This window comes from Ziziphus jujuba, chromosome 6 (assembly GCF_031755915.1).
Source record: "Ziziphus jujuba cultivar Dongzao chromosome 6, ASM3175591v1".
NCBI lineage: Eukaryota > Viridiplantae > Streptophyta > Magnoliopsida > Rosales > Rhamnaceae > Ziziphus > Ziziphus jujuba.
In genome coordinates this window covers 31,182,508-31,198,036 of record NC_083384.1, presented here as the reverse complement: position 1 = coordinate 31,198,036, position 15,529 = coordinate 31,182,508, and the positions used below count along the sequence as shown (strand labels likewise).

Here is a 15,529-nt window from a genome sequence, read left to right as displayed (position 1 = left end):
TCATATGAACGGTTTAACGTTAAGGCAAAAGCAAATGAAAATTCATTTTAATGCTTGTATAGTATTACAATAAACGATATCGTTTTCGTTATGGTTGTGAAAAATGCCATACTGTCTTCTGTCAAGTTGTTAGTTTCGTAGATTACCCTTCACTTAATATTTTTCATCCAAACTCACACGTCTTCAGAAATTCTCACAGACTTACTAATTAACAACAGAGACTTTTTCTTTTTTTAGCTGAGACTTTGTTGTTTATTGGTAAGGGAAAAAAAAAGAAAGAAAAAAAAAAAGATAATAATAACAACAAAGACTTCTATATTATTATGGGTAAATTATACAAAATTTCCTTGTACTTTAAAAAAATAAAAAATTTCATGTACTTCATTTGTAGTGTCAAATTTTCTTTTTCTATTTTTTTTTTTCACATAGTTTCTTTTTTTTAATCAAACTTAAATATGATAGTGAACATGATTTAATTTTTTTAATGACAAAAAAATACCCTTAATATAAGATATTAAAAGTAAAAGATAATTATTTCAACTTTTTAGAAGTTATATATTTATAAATAAATTTATTTGCCAAAAAAGCATCAACTATAAAATATCATCTTTTGACAAAAAAGTATATATATATACTTAAATTTGTTTATTTTTATAATATGTTTATTTGTATATTATTAATTTAAGTGAAAATTTCACAAACTCCTCTTTTGTATTTTTCATTTCACTTTAATATTTTATATTGGAGATATTTTTGTCATTATAAAAAAAATTATATCTTTGACCACCAAATTTCAAAGAGAGTGTATATTAGAAAACCTAAAATTACGTAGAGCGGAAAGTCGTGTAATTTACTTTACCACTTAGTCGTTTTGGTCTCGAGAGAAAAAGAAATGTACTTGATTAAATTTTAGCCCTTGCAGCAACGGGTCCATAGCTCAGTGGTAGAGCATTTGACTGCAGATCAAGAGGTCACCGGTTCGAACCCGGTTGGGCCCTTAATATTTGTCATATTATTGTTTTGGTTTTTGTTTTGTTTACAGACTGAGCTAGTCAATAAAGTAAACTTTTCCATCCACTATTTTTTTCTGAAGAAAAATCAAACCAAAAAAACACAAAAAAGACCAACACACATATTTTCATTACCGAAAGCCTCTCAGTGTACCCCCACCACCATTAATGCATATGCATTAAACATATTTTTAACAAAATCTCTCAAAGACAAGCAGGACAATGAACCAAACCATTCTCATTACAAACAGAGCACCTTTGTTTCTTATCCCCATCAACCACAACCTTACAACTCCCACCACATTCCAAACACGGCACGAACCTTGCCCCACCACATCCTTCGCATCCAAGCCTTCCTATCCCTCTCTCTACCTTCGCATAGCTCAGCATCTTCCCCAACCTTCCTGTCTCATTCAGCTCCACGACTTGTTCAGCACCCCCCAAATACCTCCCTTTCACGAACAGCCTCGGCACGCTCACACCCTCCTCTTCTCCGATTAGCTCTTTGAGCTCGCTGAGAAACCCGCCGTGTAGCGCCACGTCTCTCTCGTCGAACACCACTCGGTGCCCTTCCAGCATCGCTCTCACCCTGTTGCAATCCTCGTACGTCTTGCGAACGCCTCCCAATGATGTCGTGTAGAGGACCACCGAGTCGTTGCCTCCCGGTGGACATTTCTCTGGGTACTGACTCAGTGGGTTGACCCGCATGCTTATCAACTTGTCGAAGTTTGCTTGCTTTCCTTCCTTTTCTCTCTCTAATCTGTCCCTTACTATGAATATGTTCTCCTTCACCGGCTTGTTAATACCATTCGGAGCTTCAGGAACTCGCTGCTCTGTTTTCTCTGTTTTCTTCACCTGCTCTGTTTTCATGGACTCTGTTTTCCTCAGCTCAGAAGCTGGTGGTTTCGGATTCAACTTGGCGTCGAACTCTTCGATTGTGTGGAAAGACAAGCTCTTATTCACAACCTTACTATTTCCATGGCTTTGTTTCTTCAGCTCCGATGGCTGAACTGAACTGGGTTTTGCCGGAGTAGTAGTAGTAGCAGCAGAGAAAACAGAGTTAGCTTGGGCTAGACTAGGCTTGAGGTCCTCTAAAGCTTTGCTTACCTCGTCCCAAGAGTGTGGAGCTTGTTCGGCAGAATCCAAATTGTTGAGCTTCTCGAGGATTTGTGTGGGGACGAAAGTTGGCTTTTCGTTATGGTCCTGAGGCTTGGTGTCTGACACCATGAGCCATGGTTCTTGGATGGAGTTTATGTCGAACACCGCGAAGCTCGCTGGCGCCGGACGGTAGATGTCGGCGGAGGCCTCCACTCGTTTGGATGATGCACAACCCATTTTTTTGTTTTTGGAATTGGAATTGTTTGGAGGGAATGGGATATGTGTTTGTGTGGTTTTTGATTGGGGGTTTATCTTGGTTTCAAATGTTATGAGAGGTGGGGGTTTTTGGGTTCTGAGCCTTTAGTTTGACGTGTGGTACTTGGGAAAACCAGGTGGACCAGTAAATGGTTGCCACGTCAGTGTGATTATTTTTTGTTTTTTTGGGTGAATAATATCTATGGAAAAATTTTATTGGCTCATCTTTAAGTGATGGTTTTTTTGGATGTAAAGTTGGGAGATTATTATTGGATGATTTGGGTTTTCTCGGATATTGACAGCAGTTTTGGGCTTTTAAAGCTATCGCTCACAACCACAACTTTGTTTTGAGTTCTAAAATGGAATTTATTAATTTAATTCAATTTAAACCGTTTGGGTCATGCACATTGGATATAAAAAAATTAGTAACTAGTTGAGCTTAAAGGAATTAGTAAATAGTATGGTTGACAACGAACTAGATTGATTCCTCCTTTTTATTTTTTTTATTTTTTTTAAGTATTATTGTAAAATTTCGAATTGAATCGAACCAATATCCAAGTGTAAACAACTACATAATTGAAAAATTTATGCTAAACCCTTATAATTTGCAAGTCTTATGAATATATAGAAATATATATTCGAATTTTTAAAAATCATATAAACTTTTCTGTTTTTTTCTTTTTTAAGGTGTTTTGCATTTATGCCCACCGAATTTGAACTTTTAAAAGTTTTGCAACAATGGTTCAACCCTTTAACTCTTTTAGTTTATGGTGTTAAATCAGATCATGTGCATTAATACCAACAATTTTGAAAGGATTAAAAGGTTATACTGTTGGTACAAATTTGAGATATAAAGGTGAATATGAAATATAGAAGATAAATTGTAAATCCCCTTAAAGTTTAAGAGCATAGGTGCAAAAAATAAACAACTTTTTTTTTTTTTTAACTTTTTATGTACATAAAGCAACGTCGATGTTGCAAATAACATGGCCATATCCAATGGCATTTTCATTGGTATTTAAAAAAATAAAAAAAATCAAAATTCTCAACCTACTTATTTGAAAATCTTGGAAAAAGAAAACTGAATCTTAGCCATTATTCATTAGATTTGTTGAAGCGCTAGTCTGATGTCTTACTCGGTTGGATCTTTGCCACTTAAAAAAGTGTCTTTTTCGAATTTTACGCCTCTCTTTATTGGAATCTTTCAATTTAACGCAACATTTTTACCGTGACATTGTGTGCTGTTGAATAGGAATTGGTCTGTATCGGGGTTAAAAAAAAAAAAGGTTACTAGAATTATTAGTCCTTAAATTATATTCCTATTTGCATTTTGATTCTTATTCTTTTTTGGCACTTCAGCTTCTAAATTTAATTTTTTTTTTTCAAATTTTATCTTGAAAACTATTTCTAATATAATTTTTACAGTTTTGAAGTGTGCAATGTACTCATGCAATATAGAGTTATTATAAGATTATCTAATTTTATAATTTTGTTGTTTTCATGCTAGAGTAATATATGCTTCAAAATTGCTAAAAATTAAACAAAAATAATTTTAATGACTAAAGTGCAACACAAACTTAAGTTTAAAGAGCAAAAAATGTCAAAAAAATAAAGTTCAAGCATCAAAATGCAAATGTAAGCATAATTTAGGGCTTTATGATGTCAATAATCATCGAAAAAAATATTTAATATACATAGTTGGTCTCATTTTTTGTATATTACAATTTTTGAAGTAGATGGTGTTTAATAATCTTTTTTTATTATGTCATAAGATTTCGAGCTTAGAATAGGAGTATAGGATTGATAGTAATGGAGAGGTTGAAGTTTTCCCGTGATGCTGATACAACGAATATAAACTTTATAAAGACGACAAAAAAATAAAAATAAAAAGAAAAACTTTATATGAAAAAAAAAAAAAAAAAAACTTTATAGATGCCTAATTGATTAGGAGGGGAATCAGACACAGGTAAATACAAACCCCCTTGCATGCTAATTTGAAAATTTTAGCCTGCTTCTTAATTGTCTTTTCTTCCCATTATTTTAAACTCTCCGTTCTACCTCTATTTCTGTTCTTTTTGCCTTGTATTATTTTATTTTATTTTCATTTATTTTTGCTTAAATTATGGTACCAACGGTCCAAACTCACATGCAAGCAGTTTCAAATGTTTTTCAAACAAAACCAAAGGCCACAACTAATACGTCTCATCTGACACTTCCCTCTAATTTTTGCTCAGATTCCTTACCTTAAATATCGGCAAAAGCCTTGTAGTTTTTCTAAGTGTGTTAGAATTTTATTTTGTTTAATTTTTTTAGCAATGGGAAATTGCTCTCTCAAAGGGGTCTCTGATGACTGTTCCAACTCTATCAGAGTTCTTACAGATTCAGGGTCAATCATAGAGTTCAATGGTCCTAAATTAGCTGGTGAAGTCCTTAATGATTATCCAGGCTATGGCATTTTCTTGCAGTGTAAAGCTTCATCACCTTTGCCAAGCCATGAACGCCTAGTTAGCGGCAAATCCTACTATCTTCTTCCACTAGGCAACAAAAATATGCTTTGCAGCGATGGGGTCAGTCAAAGTTTGGAAGCAGAGTGGATGAAGAATGTGAACGCAGCTGAGCCTGAGACTGCAAAGAAATCATCGTCTGCAGCATCGGAATTTGTGGAGAGTTTGTCAAATGGACCTGCTCTTGAGGTCCTTCCGTCCGGTGGAGATGGTGTTTGGAAGGTGAAGTTGATGATTGATACTAAACAATTGGAGGAGATATTTTCAGAGCAAGGAAACACAGAGGCTTTGATTGAGAGGATGAGGATGGTGGCAAGCTCTGCTAGTCTCACACCAAGGCATGCCAAGAGCTTCAGAGGTGGGGGTTGGATGCCTAGCTTCCCCAACTTGTTTAAGGTTCCCAACTGACAATTTGGAAGTAAAGCAAAGTTACAAAATGGCTTTGAAAAGGGAAACATGGAGCTTCATGTCTCTCTGTCCCATGGGGTTTTTCCTGTTGGAGGTCTATAAACACTTCTAGGAGCTGTAATCTTTAGTTGTTCTTTGTGTTTTTAACAATATTTGGTAATCTATGTTTGAATGTATGTTGTACATATAATGGAGGAAAATGAAGGTTATCGGCAAAAACTCCATCTAACACCTTGTATAACCTATTATTGTTGCTTGATCTACTTTGTTGAGGCACAAGTTTCTGTATCACAATCGTCCATGTTTTCCATTATTATGTATTTTGAAACATTTGGGCCACAAGCTGTTAAACTAACCTCTGATCAGATAGATTTAGCTAGTCAAGCAAAAATAAATAAATAAATAAAAAATAAAGGTGAACGAAGTGAAGCTCCTATCTTAAGGCACTAGATAAGTCAAAATTTGATCATCATTATATTCATTTATGATGTTCAACAGCTCAAAAGAGGGGTAGCTGACCTAACATAACTGTTAATGCCCATTATTTTTTTTTTCCCCAAACAAAAAAATAAAAAATAGAAACAAGTGGGGACAAAAGGTGTTGTGTCTTTTGGTAATTTGCCATGCGACACGAGTATATACAAATACAGTTTTGTTGTCTCGTATGATGTAAGAACAAACAAATAAAAAGCTGGCCTAATAAAAAAACACTGGCCGAAGCCCACGTCCAGTATCACCGTTCAGCATCTGAAAAAAGCACAGAATGTGTGGGATAAAACAAGTAGTTCAACAGTACATACAGCGTGAGAGCCAGCGAGAAAGAACATAAATTCTTGCAAATGGACTCGAAATTACTACACCATCTTAAAAGCTCCAGCCAACAACAAAATACAAGGAGATAACACATTGTTAGTTTGAAATATTAAGAGCTAACTAGATACATCATAACAGGTTCATGAGGACACCAAAATGAAACATTGGAAGAACAAAACCACTTTTAACTTGGTCAGAACTACCAAGGGTATGGACATTCAAAAGATTATATTCAAAATATCTTCATTGTTTCAAATGTATAGATGATTTTGTCATTCACATGATCTTTGATTCCATCTTCCTTGCCGCTTTCTCTATAGCAGGAACATTCTTCTTGAAGATTGCCCATTGCTCCTCTGTCAAGCTTATTCCTGAGGATAAACAAAATTTGAAATACATTTATACGCTCTTAAGAGTATAATGGTCAACATTATTATTTGCCTTATTCATAAATACCTATAAAAGCGAAAGGAGTGTACAATAAATTGTTGCTTTAAGTGCAGAATGAAGAGCTTAAAATTCATATACAATACTAAACCATTGAGATAGGGTTGCTAATATAACAATGAATATAAACAAACATTTATACATTTCTCGAAGAGGAGAATCAATCAAAAAATAGTACAAAACATCAGATAGATTTCATCACTTAAAAAGAGTAGGGTTGGTGGATCTGAAAATTTTTAGGATAGCATGTAGGCCTTGATATTCATGTTTTTCCTCTTAATATGGAATAAGAACGTTACACTTATTATTGAAGTAAAAAGCAAAAGTCCTGCCTTTACATACATGTAACTAAGAAAGGGAGTGAGGCTAATTCTCAGAGGAATATAAAAATAATTGCCAATGAAGAGTGTGAGTCTTAAAGCTATCCTAAGGATTCAAAATTTCATTGAATTGTGTTTAGAATTCATCTTTTAATTGATACATTTGAATACGGTCTAAATTCAAGATTTGAATAAAGGTCTCACTTCAAGATTTGAATAAGATCTCACTTCAAGTCTTTCTCTAATTCCACATTGTATTGCTGTCTAATCAAAGGCAACAACAAAGTGGCAAATTACAAATATTTTATGAAAGTTTGAAGATTGAAGTAGCTAGTCAAAGACACCTTATTTTTCCTTCTTTCTATAGAATTAGACACAGTCACACAGCAGAAATGAAAACGTGGCAAGGAAGTCAGAAGAAATTTATATCATTATATGATGGACAAGAACGAACACATTTTAAGCCGGGTATTGCAGTGCAGCGTACTAGTTTCTATGGAAACTAACATAACAGTCGAACAAAAGCCCAGCACCCACATTCTTGACATTAGAGAAAAATCTTCGGCCCCTTTTCTAAAGAAGAGATTGAAGAAGGTTGAAGGTTTCCACACAAACGCAAACAAAGCAAACCCCATAACCAGAAGTTCCAAGGGATGGTCACTTCAAGAAAGAAGTAAAACCACTCCAAAATTATCCATATATTACATAAACAGTCAAATTAAACAAAACAGAAACAGATTAGTGTTATTCCCAGCTCATTGATGAAACCCAACAACCCTTTTGCTAATAATCAAAGTCCCACAATTGAAAAAACAACCACAACAATGATCAAAGAATACAACTTATGCAAAAAAGAAAAAGGGGTACAAAATCTAAGAAAGCAACAAAGAAGAAAATAGCCATCACCTTTAGAAGTGGGTAGCTCTTTGCCATCTTTCCTGTAGTATTCCCTTATAGAGACCAAGGTTTTCCCACGGAAATCTTGAACCGTTACCTTTCTCTTCTCCGAAAGCTGAATCAGAAACAAGAAAATAAAGTTAAAATCTAATGCCATAAACCAATAAAGCAAATGGGTATTTTAAACTAACCCACTTTTAAACAAACACAAAATCATCAGCAGCAAAAAATTCAGAAACGTTAAAAAAATTAAACCGTTTCTCACACTTCCTAAGCAACCAAACAGAACGATTAAGAGATAAGAGAATAATGGAAAATAGACCTTGCAAATGATGGGATTGCCCTCATCATCGTACTCCCTCGAACCATCATTTGCCTCCTGCTCCTCTTCTTCTTCTTGGTCTTGTGCTTGTTCTTCGAGGAACGTCTCGATCACCTTCTTGACGAAGGCCTTGTAGGGCTTCTTGGAGAGGTCGAGCTCCAACTCCTCCGATGCTTGCTTCCGAATCTTGTGCTCCGTCACTTCGTCCATGTTCGATTTCTCGAGAATCCTCCGCAACGTCTTCTCAATTTTCTGTTCCTCTTCGGGTTCCATATTTTCTGGGATTCTATTTTCTCAGCAACCAAACAGCAAGGGAATGTATGTTTTGGAGAAATTTCGAGTCTTTTCGCTTTTCGCTCAGTATGTGATTTCACAGCGATGAGCAAGAAAACGGTACTGGGAAATCGAAGGGGTTTTTATTCCACGCTTGTGAGCACACTGTACAATGTGACAAGGTCTTATCGAAAAAAAAAAAATTAATGAAAAATGTTAATATTTGCTACAAATAGAAGTGAATAATAATTAAATCAAAATTGTTTTCATTTAACATGACTATGAAATTTCTTTAGATAAATTAAATATTTTTTTAATATATTTAAGATCCACTGTTAATCAATACTTATATTAGAAAATAATCATTTTTTTTATGATATATTGTTTTCAATTATGGAAAATATTTTATTCTATAAATATTTATATGGGTTATGTAGCATAAAATTTACAAATGTTGTGAATATCACATTTTCACTATAAGAACAAAGAGGAAGATAGGACAAGACAATTTTGGTGATACACTTTTTATTTCTTTATTTTTTTCATTGCAAGGTGCTATAGTCTTAAGGTTTTTGTGTATCACTAGATTTTAATCTGGCTTCCAACCTTTAGTCCAAACATGAGAAAGCAGAAAAAAAGTATGGGAAATTTTAATGAAATAACGACCATCAACAGACTACAATCCATGACTAAATTTGAATTGCAATAATTGTTGTATGATATTAATAGATGATTGGCAGGAAGAAGCCAAATGAAGTAAAATATAATGAGGTAAAGGAATTGCTACGGTTTAAGAACGTAAAAAAGAGAGCTCAATATTTCCATCTTTGATCCAAGCCAAAAAAGAAAGGTAGTAGAAACTACTTCATCTTTTTCTTTTCTTTAATTTTTCATTTCTTCTTTTTCTTGGTAAATTATACCAAATTAGATTCTGGACCAATAGCTTTGCCAAGCAACCCTTTTCTAGAAGTTCTCTGTTAACCATCATATGTAAGCTAGTCCAAGCACTTGCCTTTTGAATCTTCTGGCCTCTTTATGTTTTCTTGCTGCATATGGTCACACAAAAAATGTCAAACAGATGAGTGTTCTAAAAATTTAATAGCCAAAAGAACTGCCAGAAAACGTTGTAACAATCAGATTGATATATAGGTATCATGTATATTATCTGCAGATTAGTCAAAATTTGGTAAGTAAACAAGAATAAACGCCGACATAAATATTCTGAGTAATCATCTAATAGCATCACAGATAATAGCCTCACAACCAAGACGATTCGACTTGCAATGCATTTTGTCAGTATGCTCTTCTTATGGACTAAGAAAGATTTTATGCCTATTTATAGTTAAGATTATTACTTACTAGGAGCATAGGATAAAGGTAACTAACTGGTTCTGTTGTATATTGTAGAAAAATCATTTAGTTTTCCTTCATCACTCCCCAAACAGAGGAGAGAATTATTCTTTGTCTATGATAAAGGAAACCACCCTTCAGGGAACTCTCTCTTTAGATGAGAGTATTAATACACAGCATTCATTATATGCCATGACAAAAAGGCTCATGCCACTGATCCTAAGGAAATTCCAAATCTATTACCATAGCAGAATATGAAAAGTTAAATCCAGCATATATTATCATAGCTATGCTTCCTCAGCATTACCAATCGAATATTCTTTACTAGATAGGCAATACTTAACTATACTTCAAATCATTCAACCATCAAATTGAAATATCATCCCTCCTGAATAGATGATAGAATTATTCATTGTCCAATATAAAGGTAACCCTCTATTGCACTCCCTCCCTCTTATATGAAAGTATTGAGTAGATGGTGCTCCAAAAAGAAATAAAACATTTCTTGTATGCCTTAACAAAGAGACTTATGACTGATCCTCTGGGGAACTCCGAATATATTTCCACACTTAGAGTCATTCAAGAGCAGAAAGAAAAGCTTAAATCCAGCCTATACCATATTAAAACTATCCTTCCCTTAAGCATTACGGATCGTACATTCTTAAATAGGTTGGTGATACTTAAACTAATACTTCAAATCATTCAACTGTCAGACTGACAAGGAAACTTAACAGCTTTTTTCCACCCTCTTTTTCAGGCAATCTGAAATTTAGATTATATGCAGAATGAAAAGCTTAAATCCAGCCTGTAATATATTAAAACTACCCTTCCTTTAAGCACTATGGATCGAACATTCTTAACTAGTTTGGTGATGCATAAACTAGTACTTCAAATCATTCAACTGTCAAACTGATAATGAGTATATAACAAGTTAACAGCCTTTTTCCACCCTCTTTTTCAGGCAATGGGAAATTTAGATTATACCTGGACTCAACCTCACTGCTAGTTTCCACAGAGGCTGCAGCTCCTCTTTCACCTCTTCCAAAGGCAACCTCATCCATGTTTTGTCCACGTCGTCTGTATCTACCGCCAGATGCCAGAAATCCAGGACATGGTCTGTAAGCTTTTATAGGCCACCAACCAAAGCCTGGGACTGTTGCAATTCCACCTTGAATTCTTCCCTCACCATTGCATCCCTTTTCCACTTCCTCTCTCCCACAGGCCTTACAACCTCTGCATGAAAAATATTTGGTCAACAATAAGGCTTTCATAAGTTGCATTCTTCTGAATTATATAATCAATCTTAGGAAACGAAAGAAAAAAGGAAATGAAAAAAAAAAAAAAAAAAAAGGAAAAGGAAAAAGAAAAAGCGAAGTATGTTACATGTAACTATGAATGATTTGCTTTTCTCCCACATAATAAATTTCATATTCGCCATAAAAGAACCATCTTTCTTTTGGTAAAAATTTGCTTTTATCATGGAACTTGCTACTTAATTTTTGCATCAAAAACACAAGCTTGACAAGCAGAATGATAAAATTGGATAACAAGGGGTCAGTTAAGCAAAATAATAAAGTGTCATTTGGTTGACAAAGGGCAATATGGGAAAAAAAATGTAATTCAACACTAGACTCATCATGATGATTAGTAAAGTTTACCAAGTTGAAAACTTCTTAGTGGGTCGTAAGAAGGAAGGAAGGAAGGAAGAAAACGTACCTGAGGGGAAGCTTGTCAGAGTCATATATGGGGGATTGTGATTGAGCAGAAAGTGAATCATCAGGGGGAGGAGGCGGAGGGCCTTCTTCCACAACAGAAGCTGAGCAACAAGTAGAAGAACGAAGTGGGTTGAGATTGAGAGGCAAAGATGGGTGTATTTTGAGAGTTTTTGGGCCATGGAAACGAGACTGGGTGGTAGTGTTAGAGATTTTAGAAGATGGGAAGTGATGAGGAGCTGGGACTGAAACAACAGCAATTCCCATTTCCCTCTCTCTCTTTCTGTCTCAAAGTGATGAAGCGCAGAGAAAGTAGTGGATAATAGCCACTGATATGTGAACCCCTTCAGTTTGGGAGAAAGGTGTTGTTCTTGTTTCCAAATTAAATTGTTTTTAGGAAAGTTCTATTTAATTATTACTTAAAAAAAATAAATTTTTTTTATTACCAACAAGAAAACGCGATTGGTCATGAGGCCCGTCCATCACCAGGAAGATCAATTAAAAAAAATAATAATAATCACTTATTTTATTGTCATTTATTAGTATATGTAAAAATATATATTTATAATTCTTTGAATTTTGTGATTTTACTTAAATCGTTCCTTTTTAAGAAAAATATTGATGATAAATAAATGAATGGTTTATTGCTAATTTCTATAATTGTTTTCATATATTTATATATATATATCCTCTATGGATTTTGTTTTTTGGGTCAATATTTCCTTTGTAGATTTGAATGTGTTATTTAAAAAAGAAAAAAAGAAAAAAAGAAAAATTGAATGTGCTATTAACATTCCATTTTGAATTTTGATATTCATATTACTTTTAAGAATTATGCAGATTGTTTTATGGAAATTTGGTTTTCTAAATATGAATTATGTGCATCAACTCAATTTTAGCTTAAATCTGGTTGCCTATATTTTAATTATTTGATTTGAAAAACTAAAAAAATTGTGCTTGTTGTTACGCATGTAATATGATACATTTTTGAATTGAAGCTGGAAATTATAATTTGTAGTAGAGTTGAATATTAATAGTTTTTGAAACAAACTGCAAATGTGATTCTTGTTAGAAATTGATCAAATTTATTTGCAGCTGAAATTTTGTATTCCTCAGTATCTTGCCACTTAGCATACGAAGTTGGTTATTGAAAATGGCTCCTCATTTGTACAGTTTTTTTTTTTTTTTTCTTAAAATATTCACCACAAAATTATCCACACGAAAGCCACAGCACGTTTGAAGGAAAAATAAAAAATAAATAAAAAATAAAAAATAAATAAAAAAAATAAAAAAAACAAAAAAAAAAACAAATGGAATCAGTATCTATCATGTGAGGACATGTCAAAATTGGAACCATTCAATAAAATATGAAAAGGAAAAGATGCGCGGTGGATGATAGAGCAGAGAAGCTTTAAATAACGACTCTCTTTTGTCTCGGAGGCTTTAACGATTTAACTTTTTATTTTGAATTTTTTTTTTTAAAATTTCAAATATTGTTGCTAACAGTTTAAGACTTTAGTATTGAATTGTTTTTTAAAATATTAATAACTTTTTTAAACGTTATTATTATTATTATAAAAGATTGAACAAAAAAAGAGAAAAAACAATAATTTTTGGTGACGTAGAAAATTATAATATCAAAACAAAATGTGAATATACAATATATATATATATATATATATATATATTGTTTCTATAACAAAAATAAATTATTTCTAAAATTAATTTTCAAAATAAAATTATGAAGTCCAGATGTTTGTGATAGTTATAAATGTGAACTCGTATTCATTGAGAAGAGAATGCCTAGCGTAGGACTTTTTTGTTTGTTAGAAATAAGAAAATTTATTAAGAAGTCACTTCTAATTTCCTACTATTTTTATAACGACGTGTCCATAATGTAGCACATGAAGTAAATGATGCGGATAAATTTTTGTAAACCCAAATTTTCAAACAAAAGATTAATTATCCCTCTATTTTTCGCCGATACTCTAACTAACTAGTGAGAGAGTTTAATTTATGTTAATTTATAGAATGTATGGTTTATTGTCAATTTCTATAATCGTTTTCATATATATATTAACATTCCATTTTGAAAATTTGATATTCATATTATTTTTAAAAACTATGGTGATTTTGTTAAAGTTTATTTAAAGGAAATCAGCTTTTCTATAATAGTTGGAGACCAAACTTTTATATGACTTGATATTTTGGTCAAACTAGTCTTTCCCTTTATTATTTCCCATATAATGTTATTTGATGGTTTGGATAATTTTTATAACCTATATATTAACATTTGGAAATTACAGTTGTTTTAATTTTTATTAGTTCTTAGTCACAACCGTTTCCTATTAAAAATCTATATATATGTATATATATATATATATATATATATATATATATGTAATGTTTTATTAAGTTGTTAAAAGTAAATGTTTTTCATTTTTTTCTAATTACAAAAATTTTCTTTTTTTTTTTAAGTTTCATTTATGTGAAAAAGTTTAACAACAACAACAACAACAACAACAAGAATAATAATAATAATAATAATAATAATAATAATAATAATAAGAAGAAGAAGAAGAAGAAGAAGAAGAAGAAGAAGAAGAAGAAGAAGTAGTTGTGCCATATTTTTTTATAAAGTAATTATTCCTTTTGTTTAAATAAAATAAAAAAATTGTGCCAAAAAAATTAAAGAAAATTATGATAACACCTGTTTTTATGTTATCAATTTTTATTTATCACATTATATAAAAATATATGTTATATTTAATTATTAGTTATCATACGTATGTTTCATAATTATACATTTTTGTGATTAAAAAAAAAAACATATAATTTCATCGTATTCAAATATATTTTATGTTTTTGTTTTTGAAAATTGTTTTTATACATAATTAGCCAAACACTTATTGTTTTCATATAACAATAGAAAATTATTTTCTTCTATGCTTTGAAAATTATATTTTGAAAAATAAAAATAGAAAACATGATCAAATAGATCCATTATCTTCGTCATTTAAAATTTTTTTAAAAAATATATATAATGTAATAAAAAAAAAGAAAAAGAAAATGAGGCTAAAAAAGAAATGGAAAGCATTTCAATTTTGGATTAATACAGAAAAGGACAAAATGCGAAGAAATTTAATTATATAAGTTATGGAAAATTGATAATAAAGAATTTTTTTCACCATTAAATTTTTTTTTCTAACAATTCTAGTTTATATTTGAAAGCATTACTTTTCATTAATCTCAACTTTTATTTAGTGCAATTACTGGCTGTTTATTTATTTATTTATTTATTTTTTAAGTTTTTTCCATTAATTTTTATGTAGTGGATTTAAAACTTTCTGCTTTTCTAGAGATGATAGACTATTAGTGCTACTAAAACATAAAAGTTAAATATGTATCAATCACAACATTGTAAATCTATGATCTACACATTTGCATATACCGTATTTTTTTAAAGTTTTTTTCCATTAACTTCTATGTGGTGCATTTAAAACTTTCTGCTTTTGTAGAGAGGATAGATTGTTAGTGCTATTATAATATAAAAGTTAAATATGTACCAATCACAACACTGTAAATCTATGATCTACACACTTGCATACTAAGTTTTTTCCATTAGCTTCTATTTAGTGTATTTAAAAACTTTCTGCTTTTTTAGAGAGGTTAGACTGTTAGTGCTACTATAACATAAAAGTTAAACATATATATCAATCACAACACTGTAAATTGATGTATTTTTATTATTTGTAAAGATTTTTTTATAAGAAAAATTCTAATTGTTATTAATTATCTTATTGAACAATTGGATTACCTCAGTTCACTTGTTATTGTGACCATTTGAGGACATTATAATGAAGAGGGTGACCACTTATCCCTTTATTATCTGTAAAGATTTTTTATAAGGAATAATCCAATTGTTATTAATTATCTTATTGAACAGATGGGTTACCTCAATTCACTTGCTATCAAGAAGTATTTTTTAGGCTGATTTTGTTAACATTTGCATTGGTGTGGTAGGAGATGGTATTGATTGCTTTCTACCATCAATAGTGAGGGAAAGATTGGAAGAAGCAGTAAAGGAAAGAAAACAAGAAGTAATGAGGTAAAGGAAGGA

The 15,529-nt window shown here is 31.8% G+C and overlaps 4 protein-coding genes and 1 non-coding gene across 5 annotated transcripts; 2 read left to right on the top strand and 3 right to left on the bottom strand.

The window, feature by feature from the left end:
* Positions 1-926: 926 nt before the first annotated feature.
* TRNAC-GCA (transfer RNA cysteine (anticodon GCA)) lies at positions 927-998 on the top strand. The gene has a single exon. It is a non-coding gene; the product is annotated as a tRNA-Cys (tRNA).
* Positions 999-1,056: 58 nt separating this feature from the next.
* Positions 1,057-2,537, bottom strand: LOC107429784 (uncharacterized protein At3g28850). Its single transcript, XM_016040531.4, has one exon. It carries the CDS (start codon positions 2,343-2,345, stop codon positions 1,215-1,217), a length of 1,131 nt encoding a protein of 376 aa, XP_015896017.3. The 5' UTR covers positions 2,346-2,537; the 3' UTR covers positions 1,057-1,214.
* Positions 2,538-4,466: 1,929 nt separating this feature from the next.
* LOC107429808 (uncharacterized) lies at positions 4,467-5,494 on the top strand. Its single transcript, XM_016040556.4, has one exon. The coding sequence runs from the start codon at positions 4,679-4,681 to the stop codon at positions 5,273-5,275; it is 597 nt and encodes a 198-aa protein (XP_015896042.2). The 5' UTR covers positions 4,467-4,678; the 3' UTR covers positions 5,276-5,494.
* A 597-nt stretch (positions 5,495-6,091) lies between these two features.
* On the bottom strand, positions 6,092-8,525 carry LOC107429794 (RNA polymerase II transcriptional coactivator KELP). The gene is made up of 3 exons (XM_016040543.4): positions 8,075-8,525; positions 7,762-7,867; positions 6,092-6,459 (listed from the first exon to the last, which is right to left on the bottom strand). The coding sequence occupies exons 1-3, from the start codon at positions 8,345-8,347 to the stop codon at positions 6,365-6,367; spliced, it is 474 nt and encodes a 157-aa protein (XP_015896029.3). The 5' UTR covers positions 8,348-8,525; the 3' UTR covers positions 6,092-6,364.
* A 512-nt stretch (positions 8,526-9,037) lies between these two features.
* Positions 9,038-11,781, bottom strand: LOC107429802 (uncharacterized). The gene is made up of 3 exons (XM_016040551.4): positions 11,414-11,781; positions 10,682-10,930; positions 9,038-9,393 (listed from the first exon to the last, which is right to left on the bottom strand). Exons 1-3 carry the CDS (start codon positions 11,674-11,676, stop codon positions 9,381-9,383), a joined length of 525 nt encoding a protein of 174 aa, XP_015896037.3. The 5' UTR covers positions 11,677-11,781; the 3' UTR covers positions 9,038-9,380.
* Positions 11,782-15,529: the final 3,748 nt, after the last annotated feature.

Bases quoted from the DNA above. Each gene is read 5' to 3' on its own strand.
- LOC107429808 (XM_016040556.4), top strand. From the start codon at position 4,679: ATGGGAAATTGCTCTCTCAAAGGGGTCTCTGATGACTGTTCCAACTCT.
- LOC107429794 (XM_016040543.4), bottom strand. From the start codon at position 8,347: ATGGAACCCGAAGAGGAACAGAAAATTGAGAAGACGTTGCGGAGGATT. The intron at 7,868-8,074 runs GTCTATTTTCCA...TTTCTGATTCAG, and splicing joins GCAATCCCATCATTTGCAAG to CTTTCGGAGAAGAGAAAGGT. The intron at 6,460-7,761 runs GTGATGGCTATT...GTTTATCCTCAG, and splicing joins AGAGCTACCCACTTCTAAAG to GAATAAGCTTGACAGAGGAG.
- LOC107429784 (XM_016040531.4), bottom strand. From the start codon at position 2,345: ATGGGTTGTGCATCATCCAAACGAGTGGAGGCCTCCGCCGACATCTAC.
- LOC107429802 (XM_016040551.4), bottom strand. From the start codon at position 11,676: ATGGGAATTGCTGTTGTTTCAGTCCCAGCTCCTCATCACTTCCCATCT. The intron at 10,931-11,413 runs GTACGTTTTCTT...TTTTTCATGCAG, and splicing joins TCTGACAAGCTTCCCCTCAG to AGGTTGTAAGGCCTGTGGGA.